This window comes from Drosophila sechellia, chromosome 3R, assembly GCF_004382195.2.
Source record: "Drosophila sechellia strain sech25 chromosome 3R, ASM438219v1, whole genome shotgun sequence".
In the NCBI taxonomy this organism is placed as follows: Eukaryota; Metazoa; Arthropoda; class Insecta; order Diptera; family Drosophilidae; genus Drosophila; species Drosophila sechellia.
In genome coordinates this window covers 25,185,762-25,202,327 of record NC_045952.1, presented here as the reverse complement: position 1 = coordinate 25,202,327, position 16,566 = coordinate 25,185,762, and the positions used below count along the sequence as shown (strand labels likewise).

The following is a 16,566-nucleotide window of genomic DNA, read 5'->3' as shown; positions in this document are numbered from 1 at the left end:
ATACCTTCGACTGGATATGTCAGAACATCCCCGCAAGCAAACAAGTCGGCGAGCCATGGCCATGTTCCCATTTAGCGCAATGTCAACTTTTGTGTTGTGGTCACTAATGATGACAGGCTGGCAGTCAAAGCCCAAGACCAAACACACATAGAAAAACAAAATGGTGGCTCGGCAACGTTAGCTGCAGGACCTCGCTGTTCTGTCCGCGGTCCTTGTTGTGACAATGATGTGGCCCTGTCCGGACAATTTCCAGCTGGATAGCGGGGCGGAAAAAGGAACACAAACACAAACTGATTTGATTGTTTGTAATTAAAAGTGCACGGACGTGGGGAAAATGATGCGGCTATGCGCAGGATACGCGGACAGGATACGCCTGCAGGTCCTGATCCTCGTGGCTGAGCATAAAACTTTATGGCCATGTGCCATGACAGTACTCCTCTCGCACCGTCGTTAATTTAAAAAGTAGAAACCCCATAAAAATGAGCCAGCGCCAAGAAGTTTTGCACGTGTCGCAGATGTAGATCCTAGTTAATTAGCTTAAATAATTCCGTGTTCATTTATTCCATCAAAGCTTAAATGCCACTCGGAACGACTGCGGCGATGACAGGTCTACAGCCAAGGGCTTTGGCGGTTCTCGAAGTCAGAATCGGAATCGGACTTGGAATAGGAACGGCACCTGTCAACATGGATATTAGTGGGAATGAATAATGCGCTGTCATGGTCAAAGGAGCGGAAGGAGTCGCATGAATTAGAGCGACTCGGCCAGGAAGGCCAGGCAACATTCGACATTACAATATTGTATATTCACGTTTAAATATTCGACAAGGAGAATGCTGGCAAATGTAAATTACTTTTCAGTAATGGAGGACAAACATAAGTTATACTAATGTAATTAAAATTTGAATAAATTAAGTAGATATTATTGACCACAAAAGATAGAAAGAATAGTTGTGAATATGTGAACAATGTATTAAACAAACGTAGTGAAAAGTACAAATTCTTGTTAAAAATAAACAGTGAGCACAATAATTTTACCAGAATCAATTAAAGCCAATTGATTTGCTTGATAAAAGCATACACGCTAACAAGTATGAACGACACACAGCTATTAGATCTTAAATTGACTGTTTATGCTATAATTCGATAATAGAAACTATAACACAAATTGTTTTTACAGAAACCAATTACAGACAATTGCTTGGGTAATTAAAAAAAACAAGGCCAGCGGACGGACGTGCTGTCGGCAGGATGGCAGGATGGCTAGATGGCCCGCGGCTGGGCCACACTTAATGCATTTAAAGCGACTGCTTTTGGCCGCCCGCAAACAAAGTGGAAGGAATGGAATGGAATGGCTCCGAATGGCAGCCTGTTGATTCAGGCAGGACTCGCAGGATTCGCGGCAGGATTCGGCAGGGAACTGTTGCCGTGGCGCAACAACTGGCCGGATAAGTGAGCGGGCAAAAGCTCCTACGAGCTTTCGCTCTCTCTCTCTCCCATTCTCTCGACGTGCTTGGCTCGGAAAAGTGGCTGGAAAGGCTCGACTCCCACTAAAAAAGGGGGCGGCAGGTGTGGGTGTATCCTGAGCCGTCCACTTTCCAGGCTGCCAGTGCGTGTCGCCTGCCACTTCAGTCTAGGATAAACGCTTGCGACGAGCACAACAAGTGCGCGCATGCAAAAAGCCCCGGAGCCAGTGGTTTTAAGCCAGAGCCAGTGAGCCACTGCCTCAGCCCGAAAGGTCCACCCTGCTGTGTAGTGTAGTGTAACCGAAAGTGAAAGTGCATCATACTGCAGAGTGACTGTGAGAGTGAAAGGCTGGGCTGGACACCTGCCGGCGAAGTCCTTCGAGTCCTGCGAGTACGCGCGATCCGATCCGCAGGATTAAATTCTCAATAGCTGCGCGCGTCAATTAAACATGTAACTCCCTTTCCCCAAATCGAAACTGCGATCGATAATTGCTTAGGTTTAGTGGTTTGGTGGTGGTGCCAAAGGTAGTAACCCCCCGATTCCCAGAACGAGCCACCGATAAATTATTGCTATTAATTTTTGTGAAGATAATCAGATCGCTCAAGTGCTACAGTTTAGATATTGCAATCGTACCGGGTGCCCATTTTTGATTTCAATCGAAGGCTAAACAAGTCTATTACCCCATCTGCCACTGCAGCTGGAACCAATCAATACGGAAATATGAATAGGTTTTGGATAATCGCTTTACTTTTAGGATTACAGCAAACAAAGCCAATAAGTAAGTACTTTTCCTGTGGAATTCCATGTTTGTTTCCCCCATTTGTGGTGGCATTTCTGATTATTGCTTTCTGATGATTAGTTTTGGGTACATTAAAAATAGAACAAATTGACCAAGCTCATTAGGGGTCTATTCAAATATGAGCTATTTTTGTTGTTAATGTCCGTTTTATCAACACATACCAATACAAAAATAAAGTTATTTTTCTTCTGAAAACGAAAGGAATATGTTGGGGTAATTTAAAACCATCTAGTTATTTAGAAGCAGCATTTCTTTTGCAAATATAATTTAAAAGTTTGCTGTTCTGATAAATACTATTAAAACTAAAAATACTTTAAATAAGTAGAAAAGCCATCTGTTGTGGGCGTAGGTCAGATAACTCCCTCTCCTTAATAATCCCAATTTACCAGGAAAGCTTTATTTTAAAGGCTTGTTTAAGCTGCACGAATTCTCCGAATAGAACTTTTTATAAATGTTGCCGTTGAACTCTTTTATGCATATGCAAAACTGATGAATGGAGGTTTTTGAATGGCTAATTGCAAATAGTGCGCAGGTATGTGGGCGGCTGGACGTCGATTGGTCCTTCTTGGCCCTTCGAAAAGGACGAAAGTCACGCACAGGACGCGTCTCAGCACCTGGCACCTTTGGCTCCTGGCTTTTCCATAAGGCTCATGAATAATTCATTAGGCACGCTTCGATTATTTACTTTATAAATATACAACCACGGTCCGGTCTCTTGCTGTAAAGGTGCTTTCGATGGCGCAGTATATGTTGGAGTGGGCAATGTCTGGCTGTTTACAGGTAGCGCATGCTTTTAATTTAAATAAATTGTAAATTGCTGGCTTATTAGCAGCAGCGGTACTCACTTGCAACGTGCGATCCTTGTTGGTGCGTTCGATGAATTGCAAATGTCACTTGCTAATGGGTATTGCCCCTGGCAGTTTGATTTGATTAACCATCCAAAGTATGTCACAAAATTAAATTTCATTACAGCTTCATTTCGAGCGAAAGTTAATCAAAAAACCGATGAGTAGCTTGTAAAACTCGCGGAGCGGTTGAGGGCTCCTCGCCTGTATCTATTTCACGTTGTCGCTGGCAACGTAATTGCTGAAAAATTAATACGCCAAGGAGCCAGAGTCGGAGACGGGATAAAAACGGAGCAGAAGCCCCAACCAAACGGTGATCATCCCAGCCGTCGTAAAGCACGTTTTTGCAATTTACCCCCGCCGGAGTGGGGCATCCTTGAGGCAGCGTCATATAAAATGCGCCGATGGCACAGTGATATCAATTTTAAGTCATTAAACGAAATGAATCTTTATGGAGCGACTTGCTCCTCCGCCCGCTCAGATTAGCAGTTGGATGGAGTGTGTGGTTGTGGGCGGGCTCTTAACAATTTAAACACGTTGCCTGGTCGGGAAGGCGTAATCGAAACTGCCCTCCGACACTTGATGCGATTATTATTGATTTTCTGTGCTGAAATTGTTGAGATTGAATTATTTATGTGGGCGTTAGCGATAGCGGTTTGGTGGTTGGATTTAATGGAGAAACGAAGTGGAGTTCATTAGGAAGCCCCTTCGCTTGATGGCCTAATTGAGTTGCCAACTGGCTGTCGAGCACTTATTTACTGAAGTAACAAAAGGCGCACGTGACGGGCATACTGGCGCACAAAGGATTAATCCTGCCGTTGCCCACACTGTGTTTGCCCAGCTCTTCAAGATGGATTTAATTTTGAAATTAAAGCAAAACATAAATCAATTTGCCTAGCTAAACAGAGGGCTGCCCGCTAACGACACTAACATTTGAATAAATATTGTGCCAGGCCACTTGGGCGACAGGGCCACCACGACGACAAGAGAAGCAACAGCCGCAGGTCCTGGCTGGCCTTCGCGTCGTATACTTAATGTGGCCACATGTCCATACAGATGTAATAATTGCTACAGCCGCCAGCAACTGTGGTTGCTTCCACATGTGCACTCGCTTGCAGCCTCAATGGCAGGGTTCGTCCCCCAGGACAACTGAAGACGTAACTGTGTGGTGGTGGCAAGAGGGAGCAGAAGGACGATTCCGAGGACGACGACGAGGATGTGTTCAGTGTACAGTGTACACACATCACGGCGACGACAGGCGACGACAGTCGGGGAGATGGACGCCCGTAGCCTGCAGCAGACTAACTGACTGCGTGGCTGTTGCCGGGATGCCAGAATGCCTGCTGCCTGCTGCCAGGATGCCAAAATGCCAGGATGCCTGCTGCCAGCCAGCCTCTCTGCCGTATGACATGTGAGGACTTTGACAAAGCTAGCTGCTCCTTCCGCCCCCGGGACTAGCAAGTACTGACTTGTGCAAAGACGCTTTTGGCATATCTAATGAAAGTTTCCCCGCCTCTCTGCCATTGCACTTTAATGGACTCTTACCGCACTCGCACTGAAATAAAGTCATACAAATTGGGGGCCAGGTTAGGTCAGGCCAGGTCAGGCCAGGACAGGGAAGAAAAGTTGGCCCACAAATCGAAATAAATATTGTAAACGGTCTTTAAATTGTTGCTCTGCCAGCGGGCAAAGTTTCGAAACGCCCGCTGTCGAAGTTAACTTGATTGGCAGAAATCAGATTAAGCCAAATATTATACATGGCAGCCGTAATGTATGCCGCGCACAATTTGCAGGTGCGAGCAACAAGACAGCAACTCGGCCCACAGACTTGAGCAATTTTGCACAAATTTGGCGCAAAGACAATCAAAAAGTTATAAAACAAGCTTCGGCGAAACAAAAGCGTGGCCCGAGAGTTCCTCAAGAGTCGAATGGCCGCTGGCGGAATGTTGGATGCTGGCTGAAATGTTGGCTGTTGGCTGCTGGTTTCCTGTATAGGTGTCTCTGAGGCGTGTGTGTATCGGGCTGTAAAAAGTTTGGGCAACTTTCGCTGATTCCATTGTTTTTCTGCCGCTGTGCCCGCCTGGCAGCCACCCAACCCATGGCAGCCTAAAATTGCGCATACGCCGCGTGGTCTTATTATCAGCCGCATCAGCGGCGCCGTAAAGTAAATGCAGAGTGTGCAAAGTCTATAAACGAGCGTCAAACTTAAAAGCCCCAAGGTGGCGTCGCCACGCCAAGGACGACAAGGACTTAAGCTTGTTTTTGGGCCGCCTCCAGGGGAGAAGGCGACAGAAAGACATACAAATAGAGAGGCAGAGATGTGTAGGCAGAAAGTCGTGGAATCCAGCCAGGTTTATCGGCGGGCTATATTCATCCTCGCTGGCCTATCAAAAAAAAGTTGCTCACACGACAAATTGACGCAAATGCCGAGACTCGGCACCAGCAGCCGAGAAACGAGGAAACGGAATTTTATATTTCAGCGTTTTCTATTATTTGTATTATTTATGGAGCTCCTGGCAATGTCGTTAAACGGGAGCCCCATTAAGAGGCCTCCAATAAATATACGCGTGTGTGTGGCTGACAGATGCCAGCTGCTCCAAAGGGGGGCCTAGAAAAAAACAGAGGAGCACTGCGGATCACAGAAAGCAAAAAAAAAATGGAAAGCTTCCGCAAAACAATTATGCCTAAGTGTGGGATCTAAAATATTTATGAAGCCTGCTTTTCCACTTCCACTCGCGGAAGCAATGCACAGTCGATTGTCAGCTATTTTTGGCTGTAAAATTGACTTTGCTCAAATAAACGTCAAGGCGGCTAAAGAGACTTGGAAAAACTATTAAGATGTCAGCAAATAATTATGCATGAAAGCAGTTGTATAAATCTGGCCGCCTCTTATTGCCAAATCCGCCACTAAAGCGAACTGAGCTGGAAATTGCGAAGCCATCGAGGCGTTGCCTTTCGAGAATGGCCATAATGCGACACTCGAAGCCAAAAGCTCGGAGGAGCCTGTCTGCCTGGAAGGACGAAAGGCACTTTATCAAAAGGGATTTGCCAACTGCCCGGGGACTCGAAGATGGGGGCGAGTTGAACTCTGGAGATATAGAGCCTGCATTTGCCTTCCACTTGGTCCGGGGCTCTGACAGTTTTGTAATAACAATGACCGCAAAAAAGAGCGGAATCGATTTGCCATTTTTCACCAAATTTATGAGTTTATGAGCGACCAGCAGCATCGCTACGTCCGCTATACTGTCAGCCACCACTTTTTTCCATTAAAGCAGAACCGATGACAAATATATTTTATTGGCTCACCACTTACCACTCCGCTCCATGAACTTGATCCTTAATGAGCCTTAATAGGAACGCTCACAGCAGGAAACAACTGCAGCATAAATCTCGGACAGGCAAACCCTAATCAGAGCGACGACCCGAAATGAACTCGAGGAAAATCTATAAATTAGATGGCCACACGCAACGCTAAAGAGCTGACAAAAATTCGCCATTAAAATCGACATGTAAATTGACCAAGTTTGCCCATTCAGAGACAAGAGTTATGACGCCAGCTCGAATCCCGAACCCAGCGATGCGTTAATTATTCAGGCGCACATGCCAAGAGCCACAAACTGCTGGCCGCATTCATCATTATCCACAGTTTGATTTTTGCCACAAAGTTTTCAGGCCGCAAAACTTTTGACAAAGGTCGAGAGCAGTTTAAAGCAGGAGCAAAGTGAAACGCTGCCGGCAGTTCCTGCAAAATAAATGAAATGAATGATCCTGGCCGTTGCCTTTTTCCTGAGGTTTTAAGGGATTTGAGCGGAAGGCAGCCGGATACCAAAGACCAAAGTGATGGCGCATAAATTTCTGGACCCCGGGATCCGAAAGAGCTTAGCCCATAAGCGCACAGTCGTGTGGTCAAGCAAAACAAATGACAGCAAAACGCATAAATTGAACCTGCCCCAGGCCATTGAAATCACAGAAGTACAGCCAGCGTGTTCAATCCGTAGTCATTAGGCATTGGGGTCATATAGCTCGATTACCCCCCCCCCCCCCCCCCCACTTTTTTGGCTTCTGGAAAGGGAAAGGGAAGGGCCACACGGAACAGCAGATTCGGGCTAGGCTCCTTGCTTACTGCTCAGCCATAACAATTTAATCACTGCCAAAAAAGCCAGCACAATTTGAAGTCAGCCTTGTATTTTATTGTATTGCTGCGACAGACAGGCACAGTTAGCAAGCCGCATGGTGCACATGAAAACGATTCGACGCCAGGCAAAAATTAATTAAAAAACCCAGTGTCTCCGCTGTCTGACAGCCCTCTTCAACTAAATAAAAACATGTCTAGGCACTAAAAAGTTTATTATTGTAAGCCCGAGTGAAAAAGAACTCGCATTAAATGCCGAAAAAAAAAGAATATAGGGATAACTCGGCGGAAAGAGTGGAGCAGACTGAATGGAAAATTAAACAGAGCCGGAAATGTCACACATACTCGTACAGGCCGCACCCACGGAGACACTGCGAAAAATGGGGGGTTCGGATGGGCGGGGAAACAAGAACAAACAAACAATAACGACGCCAAATGCCTGGAAAAAGGGCTAGCAAAGTTGGTGGCGGACTTTCTGGGTGGTGGGAGTGGCAAATGTGTGAGCTAGGGGCGGGAAAAATGGAAGTAAACTACACATTTTTATTATGCAAAGGGGGCGCAAATGAAAGGCAAATGTTTTTTTTTTTCATGCCCACCCACTTCCACAGTGGGTGTAATTTTGTTTTAGTGCAGTTGTGTGTGTGCTCACTTGAAAGTGTGTGTGTGGCGGGCGAAGGGGTCCTTAGATCCTTGGATCCTTGTACGAGTGGGACAACCCAAAGTAGGCAATAAAACACTAGCTAAAATCTAGGCACGCGCTCAAACGCATGACAAACAATACGGAAAAGCGAGAAAAATGTGAAAAACGAGTAGGTCGAACTTCTCGTTTTTTATGAACACCAGAAATGAGACAAATAACGTGTGATTACTGCAAATTGAGTGAGAGCGACCAAAAACAAAGTGATGAAGTGCAAAGAGTCGGTTTGTAATTTGTAGATTTCCACAGCCGGAAGTAAAACGTAAATTAAAGCTGGCAAGCCTCTAAAGAGATTTTCAAATTATCTCCGCTTAAAACTAAATTGGCTCATGTATCTCTATCTGCTTCCAATATCTAAGGCTTCCAAACAAAGCAAATGCAGCCTGAAGATAGTTAGTGGATTGCTTTTTCATCTCCCACACCAGCTACTTAATTAATTTCACCGAGTCTTCAATTACTGGCAATGTTTTTATTCCCATGATGTGGCTTCTGAGTTCGTGTGTGAGTGAGCAAGGATATTGTGCAACAGAAATAACCTTCTGGATTTCTGAAATTTATAATTTATTACTAAATTAAATTCCATAGTTATTAACCCTGAAAAAATTCAATGCAAATATAGCAAATATCTTACATTTTAAGCAAGCTTAACATTTGTTTATGAATATTAATTCAGATAGACAGCTTAGTGATGTTTGACTGTAATGAAATTGCTTGGCGCCACAGAATTTAATGCCTGCAGTTAATATGCGGCAGGTGACTCAGCGTTCTAGCTCCTAATGAGCTTCTATGTTGATGAAGCCACGGATGAATAAAGCATTCCAAGCATTAAATTGAATTAATAATGTTAATGGTAGGTGCTTACGAATGTGCGCTCTTGTGCCTCCTTGACTTGTGACCACGTCTAAAGTGTCGTATGCGTAATGAGTGGGCGACTTAGGCACCTTATTAATAGCCGCATTTGCGATATTTAAGCATGTGAAGCGATTTGAAGCCCACGCATTTTCGCTCTAGCCCCAGTCGACTTGAAATTTTCCCGCAAAGCTGCCAGCAAAATCCCGAACAAACGTTCGCGACTAAGGATAAGCTGCTTATTATTCAACAAGCTGCATGGTTCGCCGCTCGCTAAAAATGGCAATCACGGCGCTGCTCAATAATTGTGTATTATATAAGAGAGCAAAGCACAAAGCCAAATACGCGTCAATTGGCAGCCACATGCGCACTCAAGTAAACACAATCCTTGGGGAATTACCAGCTGAATAATGGCTCAGGCAGGCAACAGTGGGATGCTTGGTAATAATGGCATAGGATAATGGAAAGTGCAGGCGGTGAGCTCGAAAAATTAAATATGAATAAATAACTTTGGAATGCGAGCAAATTAACAGCAGGACTCTTCAGCGACTGCAAATGATGCCGAATTATTTTGTCTGCGAGCACGGAAATATATGCAGCGTTGAATTGAGGATAGGCGTTTGGGGGATAGCTTGGACAAGCCAAAAAAAAAGGACGAAATAAAGGACAGGAAAAAAGGGAATGAACACACACATAAGTGCACGCCTGAATGGCTGCCACTTGTGTCTTTGTAATTGCGACCCAAACATTAATGCCTCCTTGGGGCTGGCCGAAAATGAAAATGCGTAAATTATTGATTACAATCGCCAGAAATCATGCAGTCCAAACAAAGACCCTTCTACATATAGATTTTATGATGCCCGCAGCCTGATTGTTACGCCTTTTGTGCGTACAGAAATTTGCTTTCGTCCTGCCTAAGCGTTTGGCCGAAATGCACAGACGACCGACTTTCAGGCCGAAAACGGAAAACGGAAAGGCAGGACTCGCCTCGGATTCGCATAATGAAGGCACTTTGTGAGCCCGACTCGAGCGTTGATTTTTTAATGGTGCCCCGGGCCAGCAGGAGGAATTGGAATTCGCAGTCGTATTCTCATTCAGATTGGGATCGGGAGTGAAAGTGGTTGTGGTAGTGGTAAGCAAACAAAGCCCGGCTGGCATTGATTGTGCAAGGACTTTTGTGCGACGCGCATTGTTTCAACAAGTCCGGAAGTCCTGGCCAAGGTTGTTGACGAGGGTTTTGCTGTCGCCGCCGGCCGAGCTCCTTATTAGCTATATTCTGCGCCATATAGGTTCCATCTGACCCTCGACTAATGCGCATTTACAGCCGGGCCAGGACATTCCAGGCTATGCCAACGATATCACATGTTCGCAGAACGTACCCACCCCACCTCGTGTCCTGGCCACAGACATTAGCCAAACAAATAGACAGGCAGACAGCAGGTGCGGCCGAATGTCAACAAAAAATTGGGCCTAACGTTCTGTTCCATTCTGTTTTGGCCAAACTGAAGCTAACAAAAAATGCGGAAAAACAGGAATGAGAACGTTCGAAAAAAAAATGTCAAACTGTGGGTCAAGCATAAATGTCAATATCATCAGCAGGCTCGAAAAACGCTGCAGGGCCAATGGCGTCATCTCGTCATCCCATCTGCTCCTCGTTCCAGCTCCCTGATCCCATGCTCGTGTCATTGGGCTAATGCCTGTGTAGATTAGAGATTAGCCAACTTCAAAAGGCCCGGCCGGTAGTCGAAGGATATTCGTTGGTCGAATTACGAATACCAAACATAATTGTGACGCAGGCTCAAAGTGATGGCGGTCAGGACCGCTTGGTTTGGACAGCACGTGGCCTCGGCACCCATTAATTGTCCAGGTGGGCGTGGCGTGGGCACCGCCTCCACACTTTTCCACGTCCACCTGCGGTTTCCAAACATTTGTTGCGGCTACAAACAACAACAACAAAAACACTTATGGGGTGGCGGAAAAGTTTTCAATTTTCTGAAAATCGTACAACAGCTGCGCATGTCAGTTCTCCCCACGTCGTGACACCCGAAAATAAATAAATAAATAATTCTCCTCATTTAATTGTTTTTTGTGACTAGAAATAGTGCCGGGCTCGAAATTGAATCGGACTTGCTTATAAACAAATCGGGATATTCCGCCAAAATGTGTGGCAAGCAAAATGTCAAATGCAGTCTGGAATTCCACTTGCCATGGCTGCAACTGTCATGAATGATTGAAATGTGTTTGCCAAACCGATTGTGGAATGTTTTTGTGGAATATGAATAAATGTAGCAACCGGAAATGAGCAAAACAAGTGCCTTTTTCTGCCATCCCCTCGCTTAAAATTGCATTTGCATTTCCATTTTAAAATGAGAAGTACGCATTAGCCAAATGCAAAATGATTGAAACTCAAATTGTCGGTCCTTCTAATTTGGCTTAGCCTCGTTTTTGCTGTTTGGCATGGTTGCGGTATTCCCTGTTGTTGGTTTCGTTTCTCATGGCCCACACATTAATAATAAATAATTCCCCTTAAAAGTAATTTAAGCATTTTTATGTGTTTACCAACGCCGCCGTCGCTGTCGCAGTCGCCGCCTCCGTCCGGTCGTCGGCGTTTGCTTTTCATTTCTTTAATGGTCTGCATCTTTACGAGGCAGGTCCAGGTCGCGCTTACTGGAGCGGCAACTGTTGGCCATCCTCACATCACACACTTATTGGGCTCAAAGCCCACCCACACCAAGACAGTGAACAGTGGGCTAGGCTAATATGATCAATTTTTGGGCAGACATTTTATAATATTTTATTCTTAAATGTTGTGAAAAGGGTCACAAAATATGAAAGACGTAATTAAAAGGTAGATACTCGGAATATTAATTAGCTTAGATTACTTTGAATTTAATATAGATGGTATTTAAAAAATGTGTTGGTGCTTTTGGCCCATAGTGCGAGGCTCGTGGCGCATGTCTAACACTCGTTATGAGATTCATGGCCTACATGTGTTCGCTCCACGGCCTTGTAAATGGGCGCGGGTCGTGCTGTAGAGTGTGGCGTGGTGTGCTATGGCCTGGTATGTACTTTACGTGCTGGGCAACCCTGTGGGCGTGCCTGGGCAGGACCTTAGACGTCGTTGTAGTGGGGTGGCTGTAGTTGCGCCTGTAGTTGTGCAGCCGCCAGCAGCAGCAGCAGCAGCAGCATGAGATGTCCTTGAAGCCGTTTTCTTATACATATAAACGGATTCTGGCGTTTTTTTATTCCAGCCTTCTTGCTAGCTGGGCGCTTTCGTTTTCGTAGTCGCTGCCATGGCCAACCAGATAAAATTTTCAACCAGGAAGTTGGCTTCCTGTGGCGCTCTGGTCGTGATTCTGCTTCTGGTTCTGGTTCTGACTCTGGCCCTGGCCGGTCCGCAATTTCGTTCATATTTGTTTTGGCCATTACATTGGCTACTTTTGTCGGTCATGGTGTATAAAGGGGCTTGTATAAGCCAGTCCAGCCCAACGTTTGTGTATGTGGGCTGTGGGCGACAACATCGCGTTGGCTATTTTCTTTTCATTTTCATTTTCATTTTATTTTTCCTTTGATTTTGATTCCATTCATGGCGGCATTCGGCTGTGATTTAATTTCAGAAATGTGACTAAAATGTGGGAGTGAAAATTAAGGAATAAAATAAAAGATGTCCTGTGTGGAGGGCGATTCAATTTGATATCACCCGCTTAAAGCCATTAAAGTTTAAAGATCGCCTTTGATGGCTGTTTCCTTGTGACCAAGGCCAAGGAAATTTGTCTCCCGGGAGAGTTGGGCCATTTTAAAAGTCTCTTCTTTCCACGGTGGATAAGTTCCTACATGCATGTTGCCTCTGGTCGGAAGGGATATGGAATTACAAGCCCAGAAACAGCTCAAGGACCCCAGAATAGGCCACAATCGACCATTTTTCTTGCTCCCTCCAATGTTGCGTGCCCTCCCGAGTTATTTGAATTTCACGCGCGCATACACTGGCAGGGATAAACTGGATTTATATCCGCTAATGCCTGTGATTTGTTCTATAAAATTACTTTATGCCTCGAACATGCCGGCGGACCTTGTCTGCCTTTTATTTCGGCCTTTTGTTTTTTCGCTCCCAAATGAAAGGACGAAGAACTCAGGGACGCCAGGACACCAGGACCCATGCCCACGCAAAGGCCCAGGCCTAATAAAGCCAGTGCTTACAGTTTCTGAACGAACGCCTCGGTAGCATAACGACTTATGGCCTTATCCTTTTCGTAGTCCCCGTCCTAGAGTGGGTAAATGTTGGGTGTTTGCCGTTTTATTGTTTGGCTTATGTTGCTGATAGTGTTCCATGGTTCCGTTGCCATGGTGTGAGAATGTGCATGTGTGAGTGTGTGTTTTTGGGCTAGGAAAATGTTTGCTTTGTGCGGTCAACTTTAAAAACATTGTGGACGTTTACTGCCAGTCACGACTGGTGCGCAGGCTGTCGTCTACGTTTGTGTTACCAATCAAGCATGCATTTAAATTGGTTGGCCACGTGGCCACAAATCAGTCACGCCCTGACTTCAAATCCTCATTAGACCGGAGCAGACAAGCGGCCGTAATGAGAACAGGAAATCAGTTTGTAAAAGTGTGGGTTGAGGGGCAGGATGCCGATGCCGCTTTGGCAGCTGCCCGTGTCTAATGAACTCCATGGAATGTGAATGCCCCGAGCATTGTCTGCCACTCAGCCATAATGACTCGCAGCCATAAGGACACCGGGGAGACTTCGGGAGGCCAACTGACAGTTAGACGGGCCAAGACAGCTGACCCCCAGTCGATATTATTGGATATCTTTGGAGCAGGAGCTACACTTGGAATAATAGCATATTCTTTGTAAAAGAAAGAATGTTTCTAAGCATTTCAGGACTTTCTAGTAACTACATATCAAACTCATTGATACCCAAAGTATTTGTAAGAGAACAATAGTTCTCTATTCATTTATTTTATTTATTTTACATTTTATTTATACGAATTTCTATCGTTTATTTCTACGATATCGTTCTCTAGTATGTTTTGCTATTTATTCCTATCAAAAGCAGCAAGACGAAGCACTCTGTAAAATGAATTTACGACCATTACTCCAGCGTTTTAAGAATATTTTTATTTATGGGCACATACTCCGCTTGATGACCTCAAATCAAATATTGATATGGCGCAGGGAAAAACGTGCCCGGTATTAATGGTCATTGTTTTCCGTTTTATTGTTTGACTTTATTTTAATTAGCAGAAAAAGTTGACCACCGACAAAGGGAACTCTTTAATTATTGCGGCGTGTCCGTACGAACCATGGCCAATCAATCATCTGTCCAGTTGAAGCTCTTAAATTATCCAATGGCAAACAATTATTGACTTTAATAGTTGGCCCATTAATCATGGCCTTGGCAACACTATCTGAATCGAATGAGTGCATACTTCTCAAACTCAATGGGCGGTAGTTAGTGGTCAGTGGTCCTGTGGTCAGCAACTCAAGCTAAATGTTTCGGGATGGAGGTAAACATTTATTATGCCATCGGCTTGTGGTTTGCCGTGTGTATTTTTGAACACCTGGTACAAGTTTTTCCAATGAAGCGTAGGCGTGCCAACACTGAAATATCGAAATGAATATGGAAATCAATAAAGTGCCAAACCATGAATCTCTTCACAGCACTTGAATATTATCTACTGCCGAATTGAGTTTGCGGCGATAAATATCAATTTCCTGCGTAGCCTAATCCAGTTGTTAAAGTCAAATTGGAGGCATCGGCAAAAACCACGCACCCTCCGCCAACAGCTGCCCACTTTGGCTTGTCTTGCCGCATAGGGCGTTGATTAATGCTGATTGATTGATTATTTGCGTTTTTCTGACATGATGCACGCTTTATTGTCGCTCAGCTCGTGGAAAATCATCAATTTCCGCTTGTAAAAAAGCACAACGCGAACAAAGAAGCGCTGTTCGTTCGTTCGTTCATTTTTTCCAGCCAACCATCCATCCAGTGAGTGGTGGAAATGTTAAGCCTCCTGCCAACTCGTCTCGCAGCTTGTTGCACAACCCAAAAGATCTGTAGCGCCCCTTCGTTTTTTTTTCTCATTTTTTGCCCATGTTAGTAATGAATTTTTTCTGCCAGACAGCCAACGAAGCATAATTGCGGTTGCTGAGCATCTTGTCAGCGGTCGTGCAGTTCAAATTCGTTATTCTTACAGATATTGGCCAACTGCCAGCACTGAAAAATGGATGACTGACAGTGGCTCTTTTTGGGCCTCTGGCCATAGACATTGGCACCATCTTCTCCCGATGCGGCTGCGGTTTGGCTTTCGGTTTGGGCCAGAATGTCGAGCGATGCTACTGGTCTTGGTCTTGGTCCTGGCCAGCCGGCTGGGCCATGATTGAATTTTCGCAAATTTCGGCTCGTTAGCGTGCGGCACGAACACGTACGTCATGCTGGGGGCTACGATACCAGGCCGCTGAAGGTTGGCCATGTTTATGCCATGTCCTGCAACAAGTTGCCAACTGTTTCGGGCCTCCATTCGTCGTTCCATTCATTCGCTAAATATATACATACGTATTCACTTGACACGCTTCATTTCATTGGGTTTTGTTCTCCTCGTTTTCCGTTATCCGATTATTTCCATATTTTTTGCGCTGTCAGACACGTTTTTTACTTACTCAGTCGTTGACATTTTGCGTGACCGACGATGGACGCGTGGTGTGAATAAATGAAAATGGAAGCGGAATTGGCGCCACAGGATACGGCCTTCGAATGGGGGCAATGTGTTTGCCCTGGGCCACTTTGTATCTTAATTATGATTGCGAACGGCGGCAGCGCGAGCACATTCAAAAGTATTGATTTTTGAACAAGTAATATCCAAAGCCAATTGGGAAAATTGGTGCAAGCAAAAAATGGTCTAATTTTCAATGGCATTTTGCAGATTGTCTGCCTCATTAATAGCACATGCAAAGTTTTTCTCATCATTTTATGTACCCAACAAATCACCGAAAAAGTGACTTCATTTAACGTGCTTGTTATTTGCCCAGAACACATACTAAATGTCATCAACTGCCGGTCAGAACAGACGGTGACATTACGTATACGCAGCGGTGGTCAGCCATGTGTGTAAAGTGTGGAAAAAATATATTTTCAATTTTTTTTTAAAGCTCAATTCAGTGCCTTGGCACCTTGGTCGTACGTGCTGGCTGGAAAATGTCGTTTAAACGGCACCCAAATACCCCATCCTGTCCAGCCATTTCCTTGGTGTGAAAAATGGAGCTTGGGTGACATCAGAAGGGGCTGCAAATATTTGACATCCCAGCTGCAGGACCGACGCACTCACTCCGGTCACCGGCATGCAGGCGCAAAAATTTCTCATGTGCACTTTGGCAAACAAATTAAGATTTATTGAGCCAGGTCGAAGGACGAAGACCCGTAATCTGCCAGTTCACTGGAGTATCATTCGTTCGAGGTCCGGCCGCAATATCGATATTCCTTAAAAAGGAACGTTTTAAATGGCCTGCATATACCGAATACTTTCCATTTGGCCAAGCCTTTTAATAGTTTTTCAATTAAACCACAATTGGGCGAACTTTCCGTTGTAATGGCCCCTTGTTGCAAGCACTTACTCGTATACTCACATGTGTGTACCTCTCTGCCGTTTCAGATGGACAATCGGATGTGCTGGTGAATCTAGTGGTGCCGCGATATGTGGAGCGCGGATCGAGTGCCACCTTCAAGTGCACGCACAATGTCCGGCCGGAAATACTGTTCAAGGTAAGTGACTACGGATTGGA

The 16,566-nt window shown here is 45.1% G+C and overlaps 1 protein-coding gene across 1 annotated transcript in view; it reads left to right on the top strand.

The window, feature by feature from the left end:
• Positions 1–1,655: 1,655 nt before the first annotated feature.
• Positions 1,656–16,566, top strand: part of LOC6617072 — a 36,325-nt gene continuing 21,414 nt past the window's right edge. Inside the window, exons 1-2 of the mRNA XM_032721926.1 lie at positions 1,656–2,242; positions 16,437–16,546. Of these exons, the coding sequence (XP_032577817.1) occupies positions 2,185–2,242; positions 16,437–16,546 (168 nt within the window). The 5' untranslated portion in view covers positions 1,656–2,184. The remainder of the gene's footprint in view (positions 2,243–16,436; positions 16,547–16,566) is intronic.